The sequence below is a fragment of the Melanostigma gelatinosum genome (assembly GCF_949748355.1).
Source record: "Melanostigma gelatinosum genome assembly, chromosome: 6".
Taxonomy (NCBI): domain Eukaryota; kingdom Metazoa; phylum Chordata; class Actinopteri; order Perciformes; family Zoarcidae; genus Melanostigma; species Melanostigma gelatinosum.
The window spans coordinates 157,197-178,105 of record NC_136639.1 but is presented as its reverse complement, the minus strand read 5'-3'; the positions used below and the strand labels follow the sequence as shown (position 1 = coordinate 178,105).

The following is a 20,909-nucleotide window of genomic DNA, read 5'->3' as shown; positions in this document are numbered from 1 at the left end:
TTGCAGCAGCACAAAGACAGAAATGAGTTCCAATAAACAGAGTCAAATAAATTAATAATGAGAGGTTTATGAAACAGAGCAAATAGTAAATAAAGAGTTCAGTACTTCATAAAGTACAACGTTACATGGCAGAAAGGACAAGGAAACTCAGTCAGTGACACCTCCTCACCGCCTGCTCTTTGAGACTCACTGCGCATGCGCTGATAGGAAACAGGAAGTAAACAAGCATCCGCCCGCGTGTAGTCGCAGAGGAACGTTTGAGACTGTGAGTGATTCAAATTACATTATTATATATATATTTTATATTACATTTCAGACCCGGAACCGGACCCGGACTGGGGTCTGAGTCTGGAGACCCGGTGTTACACACTAACTGGTGTTCAGACATACTGGTTCCACTGCGCGTGCGTTGTGTTCACGGACCAGCAGCTGTTGTTCTCTGAGTCTCTTAAATTATTAAAAACATCACGTGCAGAGATCAAACAACCAATAGCATCCGGATCAAAGGAAAATGAGTCGGTTAATACGTCATCTGATTATGTAGACAACAAAGAAACAAAGAAAGCACAGATGAACAAGATGAACAACATCTACTGATCGATGAGTGAGACGAACCTGATCGGTATCTTTAAATGTTTATGAAATGTAATCCCCAGGTGAATCTTCCTGTGTAGAACCCATGTGTTGTTCTCACTGCACTGATTGAATCTTAAGGTCACAGGTTCGATTCCCAGTGTGTCCTTGTTGAGATGTTATTCTGTTTCATTGTTCTAGTTGCTGTGGTTACATAGAGATAAACATGGATCTACCATCACGTTACATAGAATATGTCGAACCGTCTGTTCCTTCATGGAACATGTCGGAGACGAGAACCGTTAAAGCTCAACGCTGTTTCATTTGGTTTCTTGTTTTACAGCTTCAACAACAAGCAGCTCCTTCACCTCCTCCTGCCGTGAATCCTGCAGCAGCTTCTCCCTTCCATCAGATGAGGAGGAGGTCAGAAGTTGAAGAATGTCCTTTACCTGTGGACATCGATACACCTGAGAGACTAGAGAAGAAGAAGATGAAGAAAAGGGAGAGAGCAGAGGTCAGTCTTCCTCCCTCTGCTGCTGATGTAGATACAAGCAGCCAGAAGAAGAAGATGAAGAAAAGGGAGGAAGAGGAGGTCAGTCTTCCTCCCTCTGCTGCTGATGTAGATACAAGCAGCCAGAAGAAGAAGAAGAAAAAAGAGAAACGGGAAGTGGTGGAGGAGACGCCGGTCACCGTAGAAACCAGTGAGATAGAAAAGAAGAAGAAGAAGAAAAAACACAAGACCGGGCTGATTGAAGGAGTATCCACGTTAACAACAGACCACAACAACACCAGAATGAAGAAAAAGAAAGATGGGAGTGTGGTGGAGGTAATGTTAAAGGAAGGAGAAATTGTAGGAGAGAAGAAGAAGAGAAAACAGCAGAGGAGAGGAGGAAGAGGAGCAAAGAAGAGTCCAGTAACAAGAGCAGCTGTAGTGGAAGAGCAGTGAGTTCCTCTTCTCTTTTTTATTATTTAACAGAAAAGAAAAGCTGGTGTCAAATAATGTGAGAGACAGTGGTAAGTTTGTACGATGCATTCATAGCATTGTAAGACAAAGTATCGTTACAGTGCTAAAATAAGATACAGCGGTAGCGCTGTGAGGAACTGTGTAACATACATTCTTAACGTTGTAATGTTATAGTTGTGAGGTGAGATAGTTATAACATTGTTCGCAACGTTGCGAACAATGTTATAACTCGTTAAACACGTTTGCAACGTTGCGAGATATGTTCGTGAGATGCAGTCGTGGCGTTTAGAGATGCAGTCGTGGCGTTTAGAGATGCAGTCGTGGCGTTTGAGAGATGCAGTCGTGGCGTTCAGAGATGCAGTCGTGGCGTTCAGAGATGCAGTCGTGGCGTTCAGAGATGCAGTCGTGGCGTTTAGAGATGCAGTCGTGGCGTTTAGAGATGCAGTCGTGGCGTTCAGAGATGCAGTCGTGGCGTTTAGAGATGCAGTCGTGGCGTTTGAGAGATGCAGTCGTGGCGTTCAGAGATGCAGTCATGGCGTTCAGAGATGCAGTCATGGCGTTTAGAGATGCAGTCGTGGCGTTTAGAGATGCAGTCGTGGCGTTCAGAGATGCAGTCGTGGCGTTTAGAGATGCAGTCGTGGCGTTTGAGAGATGCAGTCGTGGCGTTCAGAGATGCAGTCGTGGCGTTTAGAGATGCAGTCGTGGCGTTTGAGAGATGCAGTCGTGGCGTTCAGAGATGCAGTCGTGGCGTTCAGAGATGCAGTCATGGCGTTTAGAGATGCAGTCGTGGCGTTCAGAGATGCAGTCGTGGCGTTCAGAGATGCAGTCGTGGCGTTTGAGAGATGCAGTCGTGGCGTTCAGAGATGCAGTCGTGGCGTTCAGAGATGCAGTCGTGGCGTTTGAGAGATGCAGTCGTGGCGTTCAGAGATGCAGTCGTGTCGTTTAGAGATGCAGTCGTGGCGTTCAGAGATGCAGTCATGGCGTTTAGAGATGCAGTCGTGGCGTTCAGAGATGCAGTCGTGGCGTTCAGAGATGCAGTCGTGGCGTTCAGAGATGCAGTCGTGTCGTTTAGAGATGCAGTCGTGGCGTTCAGAGATGCAGTCGTGGCGTTCAGAGATGCAGTCGTGGCGTTTAGAGATGCAGTCGTGGCGTTCAGAGATGCAGTCGTGGCGTTCAGAGATGCAGTCATGGCGTTTAGAGATGCAGTCGTGGCGTTTAGAGATGCAGTCGTGGCGTTTGAGAGATGCAGTCGTGGCGTTCAGAGATGCAGTCATGGCGTTCAGAGATGCAGTCGTGGCGTTTAGAGATGCAGTCGTGGCGTTTGAGAGATGCAGTCGTGGCGTTCAGAGATGCAGTCGTGGCGTTTAGAGATGCAGTCGTGGCGTTTAGAGATGCAGTCGTGGCGTTTAGAGATGCAGTCGTGGCGTTTGAGAGATGCAGTAGTGGCGTTTAGAGATGCAGTCGTGGCGTTCAGAGATGCAGTCGTGGCGTTCGAGAGATGCAGTCGTGGCGTTCAGAGATGCAGTCGTGGCGTTTAGAGATGCAGTCGTGGCGTTTAGAGATGCAGTCGTGGCGTTTAGAGATGCAGTCGTGGCGTTTAGAGATGCAGTCGTGGCGTTTAGAGATGCAGTCGTGGCGTTTAGAGATGCAGTCGTGGCGTTTAGAGATGCAGTCGTGGCGTTTAGAGATGCAGTCGTGGCGTTTAGAGATGCAGTCGTGGCGTTTGAGAGATGCAGTAGTGGCGTTTAGAGATGCAGTCGTGGCGTTTGAGAGATGCAGTCGTGGCGTTCAGAGATGCAGTCGTGGCGTTCAGAGATGCAGTCGTGGCGTTTAGAGATGCAGTCGTGGCGTTTGAGAGATGCAGTCGTGGCGTTTAGAGATGCAGTCGTGGCGTTTAGAGATGCAGTCGTGGCGTTCAGAGATGCAGTCGTGGCGTTTAGAGATGCAGTCGTGGCGTTTAGAGATGCAGTCGTGGCGTTCAGAGATGCAGTCGTGGCGTTCAGAGATGCAGTCGTGGCGTTTAGAGATGCAGTCGTGGCGTTCAGAGATGCAGTCGTGGCGTTTAGAGATGCAGTCGTGGCGTTTAGAGATGCAGTCGTGGCGTTTAGAGATGCAGTCGTGGCGTTTGAGAGATGCAGTAGTGGCGTTTAGAGATGCAGTCGTGGCGTTTGAGCGATGCAGTCGTGGCGTTCAGAGATGCAGTCGTGGCGTTCAGAGATGCAGTAGTGGCGTTTAGAGATGCAGTCGTGGCGTTTGAGAGATGCAGTCGTGGCGTTCCGAGATGCAGTCGTGGCGTTTAGAGATGCAGTCGTGGCGTTTAGAGATGCAGTCGTGGCGTTTAGAGATGCAGTCGTGGCGTTTGAGAGATGCAGTCGTGGCGTTCAGAGATGCAGTCGTGGCATTTAGAGATGCAGTCGTGGCGTTTAGAGATGCAGTCGTGGCGTTTAGAGATGCAGTCGTGGCGTTTAGAGATGCAGTCGTGGCGTTTAGAGATGCAGTCGTGGCGTTCAGAGATGCAGTCGTGGCGTTCAGAGATGCAGTCGTGGCGTTCAGAGATGCAGTCGTGGCGTTTAGAGATGCAGTAGTGGCGTTTAGAGATGCAGTAGTGGCGTTTAGAGATGCAGTCGTGGCGTTTAGAGATGCAGTCGTGGCGTTTGAGAGATGCAGTCGTGGCGTTCAGAGATGCAGTCGTGGCGTTCAGAGATGCAGTCGTGGCGTTTAGAGATGCAGTCGTGGCGTTTAGAGATGCAGTCGTGGCGTTTGAGAGATGCAGTAGTGGCGTTCAGAGATGCAGTCGTGGCGTTTAGAGATGCAGTCGTGGCGTTTAGAGATGCAGTCGTGGCGTTTAGAGATGCAGTCGTGGCGTTTAGAGATGCAGTCGTGGCGTTTAGAGATGCAGTCGTGGCGTTTGAGAGATGCAGTCGTGGCGTTCAGAGATGCAGTCGTGGCGTTCAGAGATGCAGTCGTGGCGTTCAGAGATGCAGTCGTGGCGTTTAGAGATGCAGTCGTGGCGTTTAGAGATGCAGTCGTGGCGTTCAGAGATGCAGTCGTGGCGTTTAGAGATGCAGTCGTGGCGTTTGAGAGATGCAGTCGTGGCGTTCAGAGATGCAGTCATGGCGTTCAGAGATGCAGTCATGGCGTTTAGAGATGCAGTCGTGGCGTTTAGAGATGCAGTCGTGGCGTTCAGAGATGCAGTCGTGGCGTTTAGAGATGCAGTCGTGGCGTTTGAGAGATGCAGTCGTGGCGTTCAGAGATGCAGTCGTGGCGTTTAGAGATGCAGTCGTGGCGTTTGAGAGATGCAGTCGTGGCGTTCAGAGATGCAGTCGTGGCGTTCAGAGATGCAGTCATGGCGTTTAGAGATGCAGTCGTGGCGTTCAGAGATGCAGTCGTGGCGTTCAGAGATGCAGTCGTGGCGTTTGAGAGATGCAGTCGTGGCGTTCAGAGATGCAGTCGTGGCGTTCAGAGATGCAGTCGTGGCGTTTGAGAGATGCAGTCGTGGCGTTCAGAGATGCAGTCGTGTCGTTTAGAGATGCAGTCGTGGCGTTCAGAGATGCAGTCATGGCGTTTAGAGATGCAGTCGTGGCGTTCAGAGATGCAGTCGTGGCGTTCAGAGATGCAGTCGTGGCGTTCAGAGATGCAGTCGTGTCGTTTAGAGATGCAGTCGTGGCGTTCAGAGATGCAGTCATGGCGTTTAGAGATGCAGTCGTGGCGTTTAGAGATGCAGTCGTGGCGTTTGAGAGATGCAGTCGTGGCGTTCAGAGATGCAGTCATGGCGTTCAGAGATGCAGTCGTGGCGTTTAGAGATGCAGTCGTGGCGTTTGAGAGATGCAGTCGTGGCGTTCAGAGATGCAGTCGTGGCGTTTAGAGATGCAGTCGTGGCGTTTAGAGATGCAGTCGTGGCGTTTAGAGATGCAGTCGTGGCGTTTGAGAGATGCAGTAGTGGCGTTTAGAGATGCAGTCGTGGCGTTCAGAGATGCAGTCGTGGCGTTCGAGAGATGCAGTCGTGGCGTTCAGAGATGCAGTCGTGGCGTTTAGAGATGCAGTCGTGGCGTTTAGAGATGCAGTCGTGGCGTTTAGAGATGCAGTCGTGGCGTTTAGAGATGCAGTCGTGGCGTTTAGAGATGCAGTCGTGGCGTTTAGAGATGCAGTCGTGGCGTTTAGAGATGCAGTCGTGGCGTTTAGAGATGCAGTCGTGGCGTTTAGAGATGCAGTCGTGGCGTTTAGAGATGCAGTCGTGGCGTTTGAGAGATGCAGTAGTGGCGTTTAGAGATGCAGTCGTGGCGTTTGAGAGATGCAGTCGTGGCGTTCAGAGATGCAGTCGTGGCGTTCAGAGATGCAGTCGTGGCGTTTAGAGATGCAGTCGTGGCGTTTGAGAGATGCAGTCGTGGCGTTTAGAGATGCAGTCGTGGCGTTTAGAGATGCAGTCGTGGCGTTCAGAGATGCAGTCGTGGCGTTTAGAGATGCAGTCGTGGCGTTTAGAGATGCAGTCGTGGCGTTCAGAGATGCAGTCGTGGCGTTCAGAGATGCAGTCGTGGCGTTTAGAGATGCAGTCGTGGCGTTCAGAGATGCAGTCGTGGCGTTTAGAGATGCAGTCGTGGCGTTTAGAGATGCAGTCGTGGCGTTTAGAGATGCAGTCGTGGCGTTTGAGAGATGCAGTAGTGGCGTTTAGAGATGCAGTCGTGGCGTTTGAGCGATGCAGTCGTGGCGTTCAGAGATGCAGTCGTGGCGTTCAGAGATGCAGTAGTGGCGTTTAGAGATGCAGTCGTGGCGTTTGAGAGATGCAGTCGTGGCGTTCCGAGATGCAGTCGTGGCGTTTAGAGATGCAGTCGTGGCGTTTAGAGATGCAGTCGTGGCGTTTAGAGATGCAGTCGTGGCGTTTGAGAGATGCAGTCGTGGCGTTCAGAGATGCAGTCGTGGCGTTTAGAGATGCAGTCGTGGCGTTTAGAGATGCAGTCGTGGCGTTTAGAGATGCAGTCGTGGCGTTTAGAGATGCAGTCGTGGCGTTTAGAGATGCAGTCGTGGCGTTCAGAGATGCAGTCGTGGCGTTCAGAGATGCAGTCGTGGCGTTCAGAGATGCAGTCGTGGCGTTTAGAGATGCAGTAGTGGCGTTTAGAGATGCAGTAGTGGCGTTTAGAGATGCAGTCGTGGCGTTTAGAGATGCAGTCGTGGCGTTTGAGAGATGCAGTCGTGGCGTTCAGAGATGCAGTCATGGCGTTCAGAGATGCAGTCGTGGCGTTTAGAGATGCAGTCGTGGCGTTTAGAGATGCAGTCGTGGCGTTTGAGAGATGCAGTAGTGGCGTTCAGAGATGCAGTCGTGGCGTTTAGAGATGCAGTCGTGGCGTTTAGAGATGCAGTCGTGGCGTTTAGAGATGCAGTCGTGGCGTTTGAGAGATGCAGTCGTGGCGTTTAGAGATGCAGTCGTGGCGTTTGAGAGATGCAGTCGTGGCGTTTAGAGATGCAGTCGTGGCGTTTAGAGATGCAGTCGTGGCGTTTAGAGATGCAGTCGTGGCGTTTAGAGATGCAGTCGTGGCGTTTAGAGATGCAGTAGTGGCGTTTAGAGATGCAGTCGTGGCGTTTAGAGATGCAGTCGTGGCGTTTAGAGATGCAGTCGTGGCGTTTAGAGATGCAGTCGTGGCGTTCAGAGATGCAGTAGTGGCGTTTCAGAGATGCAGTCGTGGCGTTCAGAGATGCAGTTGTGGCGTTTAGAGATGCAGTCGTGGCGTTTAGAGATGCAGTCGTGGCGTTTAGAGATGCAGTCGTGGCGTTTAGAGATGCAGTAGTGGCGTTTGAGAGATGCAGTCGTGGCGTTCAGAGATGCAGTCGTGGCGTTTAGAGATGCAGTCGTGGCGTTTAGAGATGCAGTCGTGGCGTTTAGAGATGCAGTCGTGGCGTTTAGAGATGCAGTCGTGGCGTTTAGAGATGCAGTCGTGGCGTTCAGAGATGCAGTAGTGGCGTTTAGAGAAGCAGTCGTGGCGTTCAGAGATGCAGTCGTGGCGTTTAGAGATGCAGTCGTGGCGTTCAGAGATGCAGTCGTTCGTGGCGTTTGAGAGATGCAGTCGTGGCGTTCAGAGATGCAGTCGTGGCGTTCAGAGATGCAGTCGTGGCGTTTAGAGATGCAGTCGTGGCGTTTAGAGATGCAGTCGTGGCGTTTAGAGATGCAGTCGTGGCGTTTAGAGATGCAGTCGTGGCGTTTAGAGATGCAGTAGTGGCGTTTGAGAGATGCAGTCGTGGCGTTTAGAGATGCAGTCGTGGCGTTCAGAGATGCAGTCGTGGCGTTCAGAGATGCAGTCGTGGCGTTCAGAGATGCAGTCGTGGCGTTTAGAGATGCAGTCGTGGCGTTTAGAGATGCAGTCGTGGCGTTTAGAGATGCAGTCGTGGCGTTTGAGAGATGCAGTCGTGGCGTTTAGAGATGCAGTCGTGGCGTTTAGAGATGCAGTCGTGGCGTTTAGAGATGCAGTCGTGGCGTTTAGAGATGCAGTCGTGGCGTACTGAGATGCAGTCGTGGCGTTTAGAGATGCAGTCGTGGCGTACTGAGATGCAGTCGTGGCGTTTAGAGATGCAGTCGTGGCGTTCAGAGATGCAGTCGTGGCGTTTAGAGATGCAGTCGTGGCGTTTAGAGATGCAGTCGTGGCGTTTAGAGATGCAGTCGTGGCGTTTAGAGATGCAGTCGTGGCGTTCAGAGATGCAGTCGTGGCGTTTAGAGATGCAGTCGTGGCGTTCAGAGATGCAGTCGTGGCGTACTGAGATGCAGTCGTGGCGTTTAGAGATGCAGTCGTGGCGTTCAGAGATGCAGTCGTGGCGTTTAGAGATGCAGTCGTGGCGTTTAGAGATGCAGTCGTGGCGTTTAGAGATGCAGTCGTGGCGTACTGAGACGTGAGATATGGTTGTGCCGTTCAGAGAGGAATCATGTATCGATACAGTCATACCATTTTTTTGTTTTAAAAATTTGTACCGTGAGATGAATGGTATGCTATAAAAGATATAAAGATTTTAAAAAGAAGGCAAAGCCTGTGTTAATAAATTGAGAGTAGAGCATTATTCTGGTACATGTGCATGATAAACAGTGTACTACCTGTGTTGTCAGGGTGGACTGGGCGTTGTTGAAGGAGCTGCAGGAGTTTGTTCCAGACATCAAGAAGAAATCAGTCTTTCAGATCAAGAAACTGTTGAGATACGACCTACATCGCTTCAAAGAGTTTAAACGGCAAGGTACTAGTATGGTGGAGAACATTCATAGTGATCACGGTTCAAGTGATCAACTGCTTATATGGATCAAAAAGCTTGAGACTGTATCATTCCTTTATGAATGCTGGTTACAAAATGTGCTTATAGGAATCCAGTTCTCTTACAGTGGTTATTTTGGGTCCACATAACAACCAATGGAAAGCATTTTAAAACAACTTTAGGATAACGTGAATCATTTTTTGTTTTTCACTTTACTCCCATAATACTTTGCCTCGCGGTAACCCTTCTTCTCTCCGGCTGGCTACCGGCTGGTGCTGCTTGCACATTGAAATCATGACGGGGAAAAGAAAGTAATTTTCTCTGAATGGAAGACAAATGGTCCACGGGAAACTCCCTGTGGTTGACTCCGCCCTCGTCGAGTAAATTGATAGTGCCTGGTCATGGAGGAGCCCCAGCAAAAGAGTTCATCTGCATATAGCGATACAATGAAATCGTTATTAAATTACTTTATATTGTTCATATATGAATGTCAGTTAGATGGTCATCTGCATGAGCAATAAAGAAATCTATGAACATAATTATCCGTTCAGTGATCAATTTGACAGAATTCTTCTGTACGGCAAACACTTAAAACTATTGAGATACAATTTGTAGATCAAGATACTAATACTGCAAACAACAAGGTACTAACTTAGCAAACACTTAAAACTATGCAGATACCATCTGCAGCGCTTCAAATTGTCTAAATAACAAGGGGCATATATGGCAAGTACTTCAAACAATTATGTACTAATATAGCAACCACTTCAAACTGCTGGACATGACCTGCAGAGCTTCAAATACTTTTCACAACAAGGTACTAATACCACAAAAAGTAAGGTACAAATACAGAAAATATTTCAGACAGCAAGTTACTAATTCGGCAAAAACACCAAACATCAAGATAGTAATACTTCACATATGGAAAGTTCACCTGTTCTTCTCCCTCCAGGTGTGTCTCTGCGTTTGGGGCGGTGCACTCGGCAGGAGAATCAGAAAATCAGAGAGAATGTGGCAGACTTTCTGGCTCTGACGGGCATCACCTCGACCAATCAGCTTCTGTTTCCTGAGAGATACAAAGAGCAGGAGGCGGAGATCAAGACGCTTCGAGTACGACATAACTTCCTGGAGAGCATCGGTACGTAAACAAACACAAATCGTGTCACCCTGTAAACAAATACAGAAACATCTTCATCATGATGGTCCTCCTGATACTGCAGTGTTGTAGTACTGTTTTGTGGTACTGTAGTCTTTGCGGTACTGTAGTATTTGCGGTCCTGTAGTATTTGCGGTACTGTAGTATTTGCGGTACTGTAGTATTTGCTGTACTGTAGTATTTGCGGTACTGTAGTATTTGCAGTACTGTAGTCTTTGCGGTCCTGTAGTATTTGCTGTACTGTAGTATTTGCAGTACTGTAGTCTTTGCGGTCCTGTAGTATTTGCGGTACTGTAGTATTTGCTGTACTGTAGTATTTGCGGTACTGTAGTATTTGCTGTACTGTAGTATTTGCGGTACTGTAGTATTTGCTGTACTGTAGTATTTGCGGTACTGTAGTATTTGCTGTACTGTAGTATTTGCGGTACTGTAGTATTTGCTGTACTGTAGTATTTGCGGTCCTGTAGTATTTGCTGTACTGTAGTATTTGCTGTACTGTAGTATTTGCGGTACTGTAGTATTTGCGGTCCTGTAGTATTTGCTGTACTGTAGTATTTGCTGTACTGTAGTATTTGCGGTACTGTAGTATTTGCTGTACTGTAGTATTTGCGGTAATATTTTACTCCTTTATTGAACTTTCTGCCTCCCCCGTCTCTCTGCCTGTCTGTCTCTCTGTCTGTCTGTCTGTCTGTCTGTCTGTCTGTCTCTCTGCCTGTCTGTCTCTCTGTCTGTCTGTCTGTCTGTCTGTCTCTCTGCCTGTCTGTCTCTCTGTCTGTCTGTCTCTCTGCCTGTCTGTCTCTCTGCCTGTCTGTCTCTCTGTCTGTCTGTCTCTCTGTCTGTCTCCCTGTTTGTCTCTCTGTCTGTCTCTCTGCCTGTCTGTCTCCCTGTCTGTGTCTCTCTGTCTGTCTGTCTGTCTCTCTGCCTGTCTGTCTGTCTCCCTGTCTGTCTCCCTGTCTGTCTCTCTGTCTGTCTCCCTGTCTCTCTGTCTCCCTGTCTGTCTGTCTCCCTGTCTGTCTCCCTGTCTGTCTCTCTGTCTGTCTCCCTGTCTGTCTCCCTGTCTGTCTCTCTGTCTGTCTCCCTGTCTGTCTGTCTGTCTCTCTGCCTGTCTGTCTCTCTGCCTGTCTGTCTATCTGCCTGTCTGTCTCCCTGTCTGTCTGTCTCTCTGCCTGTCTGTCTCCCTGTCTCTCTGTCTGTCTCCCTGTCTGTCTGTCTCTCTGCCTGTCTCCCTGTCTGTCTGTCTGTCTCTCTGCCTGTCTGTCTCTCTGCCTGTCTGTCTCTCTGCCTGTCTGTCTATCTGCCTGTCTGTCTCCCTGTCTGTCTGTCTCTCTGCCTGTCTGTCTCCCTGTCTCTCTGTCTGTCTCCCTGTCTGTCTGTCTCTCTGCCTGTCTGTCTGTCTGTCTCTCTGCCTGTCTGTCTCCCTGTCTGTCTCTCTGTCTGTCTCTCTGCCTGTCTGTCTCTCTGTCTGTCTGTCTCCCCGTCTGTCTCTCGGTCTGTCTCTCTCTCTGTCTGTCTCTCTGCCTGTCTGTCTCCCTGTCTGTCTGTCTCTCTGTCTGTCTCCCTCTCTGTCTCTCTGGCTGTCTGTCTCTCTGCCTGTCTGTCTGTCTCTCTGCCTGTCTGTCTCCCTGTCTGTCTGTTTCTCTGCCTGTCTGTCTCTCTGTCTGTCTGTCTCTCTGCCTGTCTGTCTCTCTGCCTGTCTGTCTGTCTCTCTGTCTGTCTCTCTGTCTGTCTGTCTCTCTGTCTGTCTGTCTGTCTGTCTGTCTGTCTCTCTGCCTGTCTGTCTCTCTGCCTGTCTGTCTGTCTCTCTGTCTCTCTGCCTGTCTGTCTCGCTCTGTCTGGCTCTCTGTCTGTCTCTCTGTCTGTCTGTCTCTCTGTCTGTCTGTCTCCCTGTCTGTCTCTCTGTCTGTCTGTCTCTCTGCCTGTCTGTCTCTCTGCCTGTCTGTCTGTCTCTCTGTCTGTCTGTCTGTCTCTCTGTCTGTCTCTCTGCCGGTCTGTCTCTCTGTCTGTCTGTCTCTCTGTCTGTCTCTCTGCCTGTCTGTCTCTCTGCCTGTCTGTCTCCCTGTCTGTCTCTCTGCCTGTCTGTCTCTCTGCCTGTCTGTCTCCCTGTCTGTCTGTCTCTCTGTCTGCCTGTCTGTCTCTCTGTCTGTCTCCCTGTCTGTCTCTCTGTCTGTCTGTCTCTCTGCCTGTCTGTCTGTCTCTCTGTATGTCTGTCTCTCTGCCTGTCTGTCTCCCTGTCTGTCTGTTTCTCTGCCTGTCTGTCTCCCTGTCTGTCTCGCTGTCTGTCTCTCTGTCTGTCTCTCTGCCTGTCTGTCTCGCTGCCTGTCTGTCTGTCTGTCTCTCTGTCTGCCTCGCTCTGTCTGGCTCTCTGTCTGTCTCCCTGTCTCTCTGTCTGTCTCTCTGTCTGTCTGTCTCTCTGTCTGTCTCTCTCCCTGTCTGTCTCTCTCCCTGTCTGTCTCCCTGTCTGTCTCTCTGTCTCCCTGTCTGTCTCTCTGCCTCTCTGTCTCTCTGCCTGTCTGTCTGTCTGTCTCTCTGTCTGTCTCTCTGCCTGTCTGTCTCCCTGTCTGTCTCTCTGCCTGTCTGTCTATCTGTCTCTCTGCCTGTCTGTCTCTCTGTCTGTCTCTCTGCCTGTCTGTCTGTCTGTCTGTCTGTCTGTCTATCTGTCTCTCTGCCTGTCTGTCTATCTGTCTGTCTGTCTCTCTGTCTGTCTCTCTGTCTGTCTGTCTGTCTGTCTGTCTGTCTCCCTGTCTGTCTCCCTGTCTGTCTCTCTGTCTGTCTCTCTGCCTGTCTGTCTCCCTGTCTGTCTCTCTGCCTGTCTGTCTATCTGTCTCTCTGCCTGTCTGTCTGTCTGTCTGTCTGTCTGTCTGTCTATCTGTCTCTCTGCCTGTCTGTCTATCTGTCTGTCTGTCTCTCTGTCTGTCGCTCTGTCTGTCTCTCTGTCTGTCTGTCTGTCTGTCTGTCTGTCTCCCTGTCTGTCTCCCTGTCTGTCTCTCTGTCTGTCTCTCTGTCTGTCTGTCTCCACAGCTGAGGGAATTCCTCGTTCGTGTCAACAGGTCTACATGAGAGCCAAGAAGATTTTTGACGAAAGGAACTACATGGGAAGGTCAGAGGTTAAATGAAACCTGAATCTGTATCTATACGTGTGTTCTCCAGCCAGAACATAGAGACACGGAGGGTTAATGTTCTCTGTGTTGATGTTCTACCTGTGGCTGTCATCACTCAGGTTCTCAGAGGAGGAGGTGCATTCTCTGATGAAGTTACAGCGCCTCCATGGTAACGACTGGAGGAGGATCTCTGAGACGATAAACCGCAGCGTGTTCTCTTTAGAGAAACGCTTCGCCTCCATCGGTAAACACCCGACTCCTGAGGTTCTGTCAGGTTCTGTTAGAACACATATTCATTCATGAGTTCACTGCAGCTCTAACAGGTGTGATGTATTGATCAGTGATCAGCATGGAAAGTACAGTTTAGCCCCGCCCACCACTGAAATCATAATGTGGGACTAATGCTGCGTTCACACCAAACGCGTCGAAAATTTGACGTTTATCGACCTGGATCCGTTCAACTGTCCGCCATCAACCATGGAAACAATAACCTCTATTTCTACGTGCTGTGGAAGTCACAGATATCCCGGGAAACTAAACGCCGTCATGTCTGGTTCATAACATTGTTCAGAGGAGCTCCGTGGATTGTATCGAGCTGTATTCACTGTCTAGCAAGCCACCGGTCGCTGTTTACTACAGCTGTAGGAACACAACATCAACTGATTGGCTGTGATTCAACGGCAATAAACCGACAAAAAGGGACTCTGAAATAACTACGTAATGATGCCGATTTGTAGGTTACTTGTCTTCTCAATGGAGCTCTGATGGATCGGTGCTAGGCTATGCTAACATCGTAGCAGCTCCACCAGCACTCAATAACGTCATGTCGACGTATTTTCGACGCGCGTCGAGATTACATACAAAGTTTTCGACGCGTTTGGTGTGAACACGGCATAACACTGATCACATTTTAACGTGCAGAAAACTGTCGTAGAACGTGTTACCTTTGTGTTTTACCTGTGTGTGTGTGTGTGTGTGTGTGTGTGTGTGTGTGTGTGTGTGTGTGTGTGTGTGTGTGTGTGTGTGTGTGTGTGTGTGTGTGTGTGTGTGTGTGTGTGTGTTCAGCTGCAAATCACGGTCCCTGGAGTACAGATGAGGAGTCCAGATTGAAGCAGGCTATGAAAGATCACCTTACGATTCTGGTCCGTCAGAATTCTGCAGATCCTGGTCTGACCATGAAGCAGCTGTGTCACAACCTGCCCTGGAAGGAGCTCGGTCACAAGGTCGGGACCAGATGCTGGACCCAGTGTCGTGTCAAGTGGTCAGTACACCTGCTGGGTCTGGTACTGATACTTCTACTTTAGCGTACTGGACTGGTAATCTGGATCACATGGAACCAGACACATGAGGAGGTTCAAGTGCAACACCAAAACCTGCAGATACAAATAGTTGTGATGCCACAGTGCTGGTATGACACCTGAGTTTCAGGTCCAGCTGCTCAGGTCTTCGGGTCTTTAGATCTTCAGACTTGATGTATAATGTCTGTGTTTCAGGTCTTTAGGTCTTCTGGGCCCCGTTCCTCGTGCGTGTCTAACAGAGTCAGCCGGATACTTTTCAGGATAAGATGACGCAGATCAGGCTTTTCGGTTCCACGAAGCAAGTTTGGCAAAATCACCATGGCAACACATCCATAAGCTGGAACCTGCTCCAGCGCAGGCTAACTGAAGGTAGCTGGATAAGCTGCCACTCCCCCGGAAAACATGGCCGCTCCGTCACATACGGTAGTCTGATGCGCTTGCGCATATACTGGGGGTTATACGGGAGTTGATGAAATGCATGTAAAGTGAGACACACGTGATCCTTAAAAGCAGCGGAGCAAACTAAGAAGCCTCTGTTGCATTAATGTGCAGCTCCCTTCCTCAGAGATCCACTGATGAAGGAGGATATTAGTTAGATGAGCGTTTTATAGGGAGAGACTTCTTCCACATCGCCAAGATCCGTCATCACATCACGATGACTTCCTGTACGAGCGCTGTCCATTCTGCCCACAAGGAATCATTTCTTTCCAGAGCTTCTGGAGCAGACATTGAACACCACACTGCCTGTCCCACAGACTGGATGCAGCCTTGAGCTGTTGTGCGAGTGCTGCGTTGTTGTAGTGTCGGCGATGCGGAGAACATGGGGAAAGCCGCTGCATGCCGCGCTGTTGGTCAAGTTGATTTGGCGCTTAATAAACTTACGGATGTGTTCATGACGTCACCATGGCACATATTGTGCTGACTCAGCATTCTGAGTCATGTGTGTGTGCTTAGTGTGTACTTGCTCTCATGTCCTCTTGATGGCTGGTTGCATACATGAGGTTAAAGCACTCATAATGATATGAGTGTTATTAGTACAGCAGCACATCATTACTGTAGAACATGATGAAGGTGGATCATGATGAGAACACAGAGAATCACACACTATTGATCTTCACTGCTTCAGTTGATTGAATGTCTGATGATGAATAACACACACACACATATTCACACTGCTAGTTCTACATGTGATCTACACACACATGTACATACACACATACAGTACATGATGCATGAGGCATACAGCACATATGTCCTCATGTTAATGAGTGTCAGTTAGATCCTCGGGCTTCTTTTTATGATTATTCTGAAAGAGTTGAGATCATTATTGTCGCTGTAGATCTCTGTAGCAGGTTCTCTGCTACCCGGTGGGTCTGGGGAGCACAATGACGCCAGCACACGGTTGAATGACGGTTTCAAATGTTCTTTATTGTCATACACTCTGACTGGGCGTGGCCGCCTGCCTTGCCTCCGAGCACACGCCGCGGGAGTTTTCCGTCCTGTCCGTCTCCGCATAACACTGTCGCTCGTCCCGAGCTGCCCCTCTCGCCTCCGTCGCTACTGTGTGATTAAATACAGCTGAGAGTGAGACGATCAGTTTCAGCTGCGCCTAATTAAGTCCCTTCCCGGCACCGTTCCCCGAACCACTCCCACACTCCGCCCCCTCCCCAGCTGAGCCACCCACACCCGCCACTACATACCCCCACCGCCCGACTTAGGCCGGGGAGCCATCCGGCCTGACCTACTCCGGAGTGGAGAAGGCCGTTTTTTCCCTGGACTCTGGCGACAAAGGAATCTGCCAGTAGCCCTTCGTTAAATCCAGTGTCGTAAAAAAACATGCAGTGCCGAGTCGGTCCAGGAGGTCGTCGACCCGGGGCATTGGGTAAGCATCAACCCGTGACACGTCGTTCACCCTGCCATAGTCCACACAGAACCGTACAGACCCATCCTTCTTGACAACCAGAACAATGGGGCTACACCAGGCACTGTTGGACTCTTCTCTTACCCCCATCTCCAGCATAGCCGCTAATTCCCTCTGAACCACTTTTCTTTTGTGTACAGGTAACCTGTAGGGTCGTAACCGCACCGTCACGCCCGGAGGAGTCTCAATGTGGTGCATTATGAGGTTTGTGCGCCCTGGCAGGAGGGAGAACACATCTGCAAACTGTTCCTGTAACTGTGCAATGTCTGTTCTCTGGGTCCCGGAGAGATGGGCTTCACAAAGGAGCGAGGTTGGATTGGAGGATTTTGGAACCTCCGGCCCCAGCTCCTCCCTCTCAGGAACCGCGGACACCAGAGACACAGACTCCGCCTCTCTCCATGCTTTCAGGAGGTTGAGGTGGTAGATCTGAGTAGCTCCGCCCCTGTCAGAACGCAGCACCTCATAGTCGACATCCCCCACCCGCCGTGTGACCACAAAGGGTCCTTGCCACTTGGCGAGGAGTTTAGAGCTGGAAGAAGGAAGCAATACAAGTACCTTTTCTCCCGGTGTGAATTGTCTCAGCTTGGCCCCTCTGTTGTACAGCCGCTGTTGACGGTCCTGGGCCTGGAGCAAATTATCACGTGACAGTCGACCCAGTGTGTGGAGTTTTGCTCGCAGGTCCAGGACATATTGGATCTCACTTTTCCCGGTGCTCGGACCCTCCTTCCAGTTTTCTTTAATCAGGTCGAGCACCCCCCGTGGTGTCCTGCCAAACAGTAGTTCAAAGGGAGAAAACCCCGTGGAGGCCTGGGGAACCTCCCGCACTGCAAACAACAGAGGATCAAGCCATTTATCCCAATTACGGACATCGTCGTGAATAAATTTACGGATCATGGATTTTAAAGTCTTATTCAGACGCTCCACCAGCCCGTCGGTCTGTGGGTGGTACACACTGGTCCGAATAGATTTAATGCCCAGTAATCCGTAAAGTTCTCTCAGTGTGCGTGACATGAACGAGGTGCCCTGGTCAGTCACAATCTCTTTCGGGATTCCGACTCGGGAGATGACCTGAAACAGAGCCTGCGCGACACTCTTTGCAGAAATGTTGCGCAAAGGCACTGCCTCGGGATATCGCGTTGCGTAATCCACTAGGACTAACACAAAGCGAGATCCGCGTGCACGCCGGTGAAATGGCCCGATGAGGTCCATGGCGATTCGCTCAAATGGGACCTCCATTAACGGCAGAGGACGCAAAGGCGCCCTCGGAATGGCCGGCTGGTTTACCAACTGACACTCCGGGCAGGATGCACACCAACGGCGCACATCCCCCCGAATGCCTGGCCAATAAAATCGGGCCATTATCCGGTCCAGTGTTTTCTCATATCCCATGTGGCTTCTCTGCACCAACAACTGGGTATTTTCCTGACCTGACTGAGTGTCACGACTCACTCTATACAGTCTGTCCCTAATCAATGAAAAGTGCGGGTATGACTGTGCTGCGTCAGGGCGCACCAACTGACCATCAATTCGTATCACTTGGTCAAAGGCTGAGCGGAGAGTATCATGCCGAGAACCACTCCCACACTCCGCCGCCTCCACAGCTGAGCCACCACAATCTCATTGGATGATGCATCATGAAGTCTACTGCCAGCAGCACATAAAGACATGTCATGTGATTGGTTGGGCTGATGAGGCATTAAAATGAGCCGATTCATTTCCAACACTGACGCATTGAACGTGTCTGATGTGTTGCCGTGCTTCTTGTCTGGTCCTCTCAGCGGTGCCGCTGTTATATTTTGCTGTGATTACGGTCTTGACGTTCATGATCATCTCCTGCTCGTCAGCGGAGAACAAAGAGGCTCTTTCTGTGACTTTATTTCACATTGGACTGTTAGAACATCATGGTTTCTGTGATCCACGCTTCCCCCTTTAGAAGTAGGACGGGCACGCGCAATCATCCTGATCCTGATCGTCTGGGTCGCATTAACGAGACTGTTTGAGAGGATCAGCCTCGGAGAAACCGAGAGCCTGACTTCAATCATCTCGTTAGTTTAAGCTGCTAACAGGACATTTGATCGACTTAGTGAACCACTACGAGGAACGGGGCCCTGATCTGATGTATAATGTTTGTGTTTCAGGTCTGATGTTTGATGTTTGTGTTTCAGGTCTGATGTTTGATGTTTGTGTTTCAGGTCTGATGTTTGATGTTTGTGTTTCAGGTCTGATGTTTGTGTTTCAGGTCTGATGTTTGTGTTTCAGGTCTGATGTTTGATGTTTGTGTTTCAGGTCTGATGTTTGATGTTTGTGTTTCAGGTCTGATGTATGATGTTTGTGTTTCAGGTCTGATGTTTGTGTTTCAGGTCTGATGTTTGTGTTTCAGGTCTGATGTTTGTGTTTCAGGTCTGATGTTTGATGTTTGTGTTTCAGGTCTGATGTTTGATGTTTGTGTTTCAGGTCTGATGTTTGATGTTTGTGTTTCAGGTCTGATGTTTGATGTTTGTGTTTCAGGTCTGATGTTTGATGTTTGTGTTTCAGGTCTGATGTTTGATGTTTGTGTTTCAGGTCTGATGTTTGTGTTTCAGGTCTGATGTTTGTGTCTCAGGTCTGATGTTTGTGTCTCAGGTCTGATGTTTGTGTTTCAGGTCTGATGTTTGTGTTTCAGGTCTGATGTTTGATGTTTGTGTTTCAGGTCTGATGTATGATGTTTGTGTTTCAGGTCTGATGTATGATGTTTGTGTTTCAGGTCTGATGTTTGTGTTTCAGGTCTGATGTTTGTGTTTCAGGTCTGATGTATAATGTTTGTGTTTCAGGTCTGATGTTTGTGTTTCAGGTTCTCCTTCCTGAAGGTTAAACTGGCTCCAGGTGTCAGCACCTTCAACAGAGGACCTGAAGGAGTCGAGGCTAAAATCCAGCTAATCAACACGTAAGATCTCATAACACACATCCTTTCAAACTAAAACTCAACCAACAGCTGCTGTTTCCTGTCCACGTGTTTTCCTTTGAAAGACCAACAGGATATAACCCTTGATTCTTTTCAATTCAGGTGAAACGTCAGGGGTCATGTTAAAATGTTATTAGTTGTAAGTGTATTCATCCCTTAATATTGTATCATAAACAATCCATTATCATCACTCTGGTGTCAGTGTGAGCAGCAGAACATCAAAGGTTAAGTATCACTTAATGTTTAGCTCATTCAAAAATAGTTTTTCACTTATCTAACTTATCTAACAACTTAAATTAATAATTAAGTCAAACAAAGAAAATATTTTCCCAGTTTGTTCTGAATCAACAACAATAATAATGTGTTTTAGGCTGTACAACATGAGTGTGGATGACGCAGCAGAAATCGACTGGGACAAGGTCGCTCAGACTGTCGGGTGAGGTCAAACGTCAGCTGATGGATCAAGAGATAAAAGAGAAACTAAAGACTTAAACCAGTAACATTAGTAGCAGTAATACTAGTGTTTATGTAGTATTGTGTTCTTGTGTTTCAGAAAAGTGACTCCTATGTGTGTTCAGAAGACTTTCCACAGCCTGAAAGTTTCCAGAATTCCCAACTGGACCAGTTTATCCTACGGAGGTCAGTACTGCAATACTTTACGTGTCAGCACTGCGATACTTTACGTGTCAGCACTGCGATACTTTACGTGTCAGCACTGCGATACTTTACGTGTCAGCACTGCGATACTTTACGTGTCAGCACTGCGATACTTTACGTGTCAGCACTGCGATACTTTACGTGTCAGTACTGCGATACTTTACATGTCAGTACTGCGATACTTTACGTGTCAGTACTGCGATACTTTACGTGTCAGTACTGCGATACTTTACGTGTCAGCACTGCGATACTTTACGTGTCAGCACTGCGATACTTTACGTGTCAGCACTGCGATACTTTACGTGTCAGCACTGCGATACTTTACGTGTCAGCACTGCGATACTTTACGTGTCAGCACTGCGATACTTTACGTGTCAGCACTGCGATACTTTACGTGTCAGTACTGCGACGGTGTATGTGTCAGCACTGCGATACCTTATGTCAGCACTAGGGGTGCTTTATCTTAGTGTATAATGTACTTCATAAAGTACACAGCGTCCCGTTCATGAACATAAACATTAAAGACGTAACCTGTGACGTCACTTCCTGTTGTAACCTGTGACATCACTACCTGTTGTCCAGAGGTCATCGACTTCCTGCAGCTGAAGGTGGCTCCTCTCCTGGAGAAGAAGCTGAGGAGACTCTGCCGACAGAAGAAGCAGGAGACGCAGGAGGAGACGCAGGAGGAGAGACACTTCCTTCTGTCCGACGTCATCTCCTCACACGACGAAGACGACGACTTCACCGAGTTGGACAACAGTCAGCTGACAGCCGGCCAATCGGGACACAGATAGCTGTAGTGACATCACTTCCCGTCAGAGTGGGACTAAAGATTTAATCCTCACAGTTCACCATCAAATGTTAATTTGTGTCAAATATATATATATTCCAACTAAGAATATAAAGTGTGTCTGTGTGTATTTAGTAAAGGACTATAGTCAGAGATGACTGTGACAACAAACGGACAAACTGTTATTTTGCTTTATTATTGCTGCTTAAAAACAATTAATTCTGTCAGAAAGGACGTTTAGTTTTTAGTGTGTATTGACAGAGCAGGAAGTGACATCACAGCTGACC

General features: G+C 48.9%; 1 protein-coding gene across 1 annotated transcript; it reads left to right on the top strand.

The window, feature by feature from the left end:
* Positions 1-212: 212 nt before the first annotated feature.
* LOC306778605 (transcription termination factor 1-like) lies at positions 213-20,857 on the top strand. The gene is made up of 11 exons (XM_079270198.1): positions 213-265; positions 917-1,515; positions 8,622-8,746; positions 9,714-9,899; positions 12,936-13,014; positions 13,135-13,259; positions 14,081-14,276; positions 19,065-19,157; positions 19,546-19,611; positions 19,729-19,814; positions 20,415-20,857. The coding sequence occupies exons 2-11, from the start codon at positions 986-988 to the stop codon at positions 20,624-20,626; spliced, it is 1,698 nt and encodes a 565-aa protein (XP_079126324.1). The 5' UTR covers positions 213-265; positions 917-985; the 3' UTR covers positions 20,627-20,857.
* Positions 20,858-20,909: the final 52 nt, after the last annotated feature.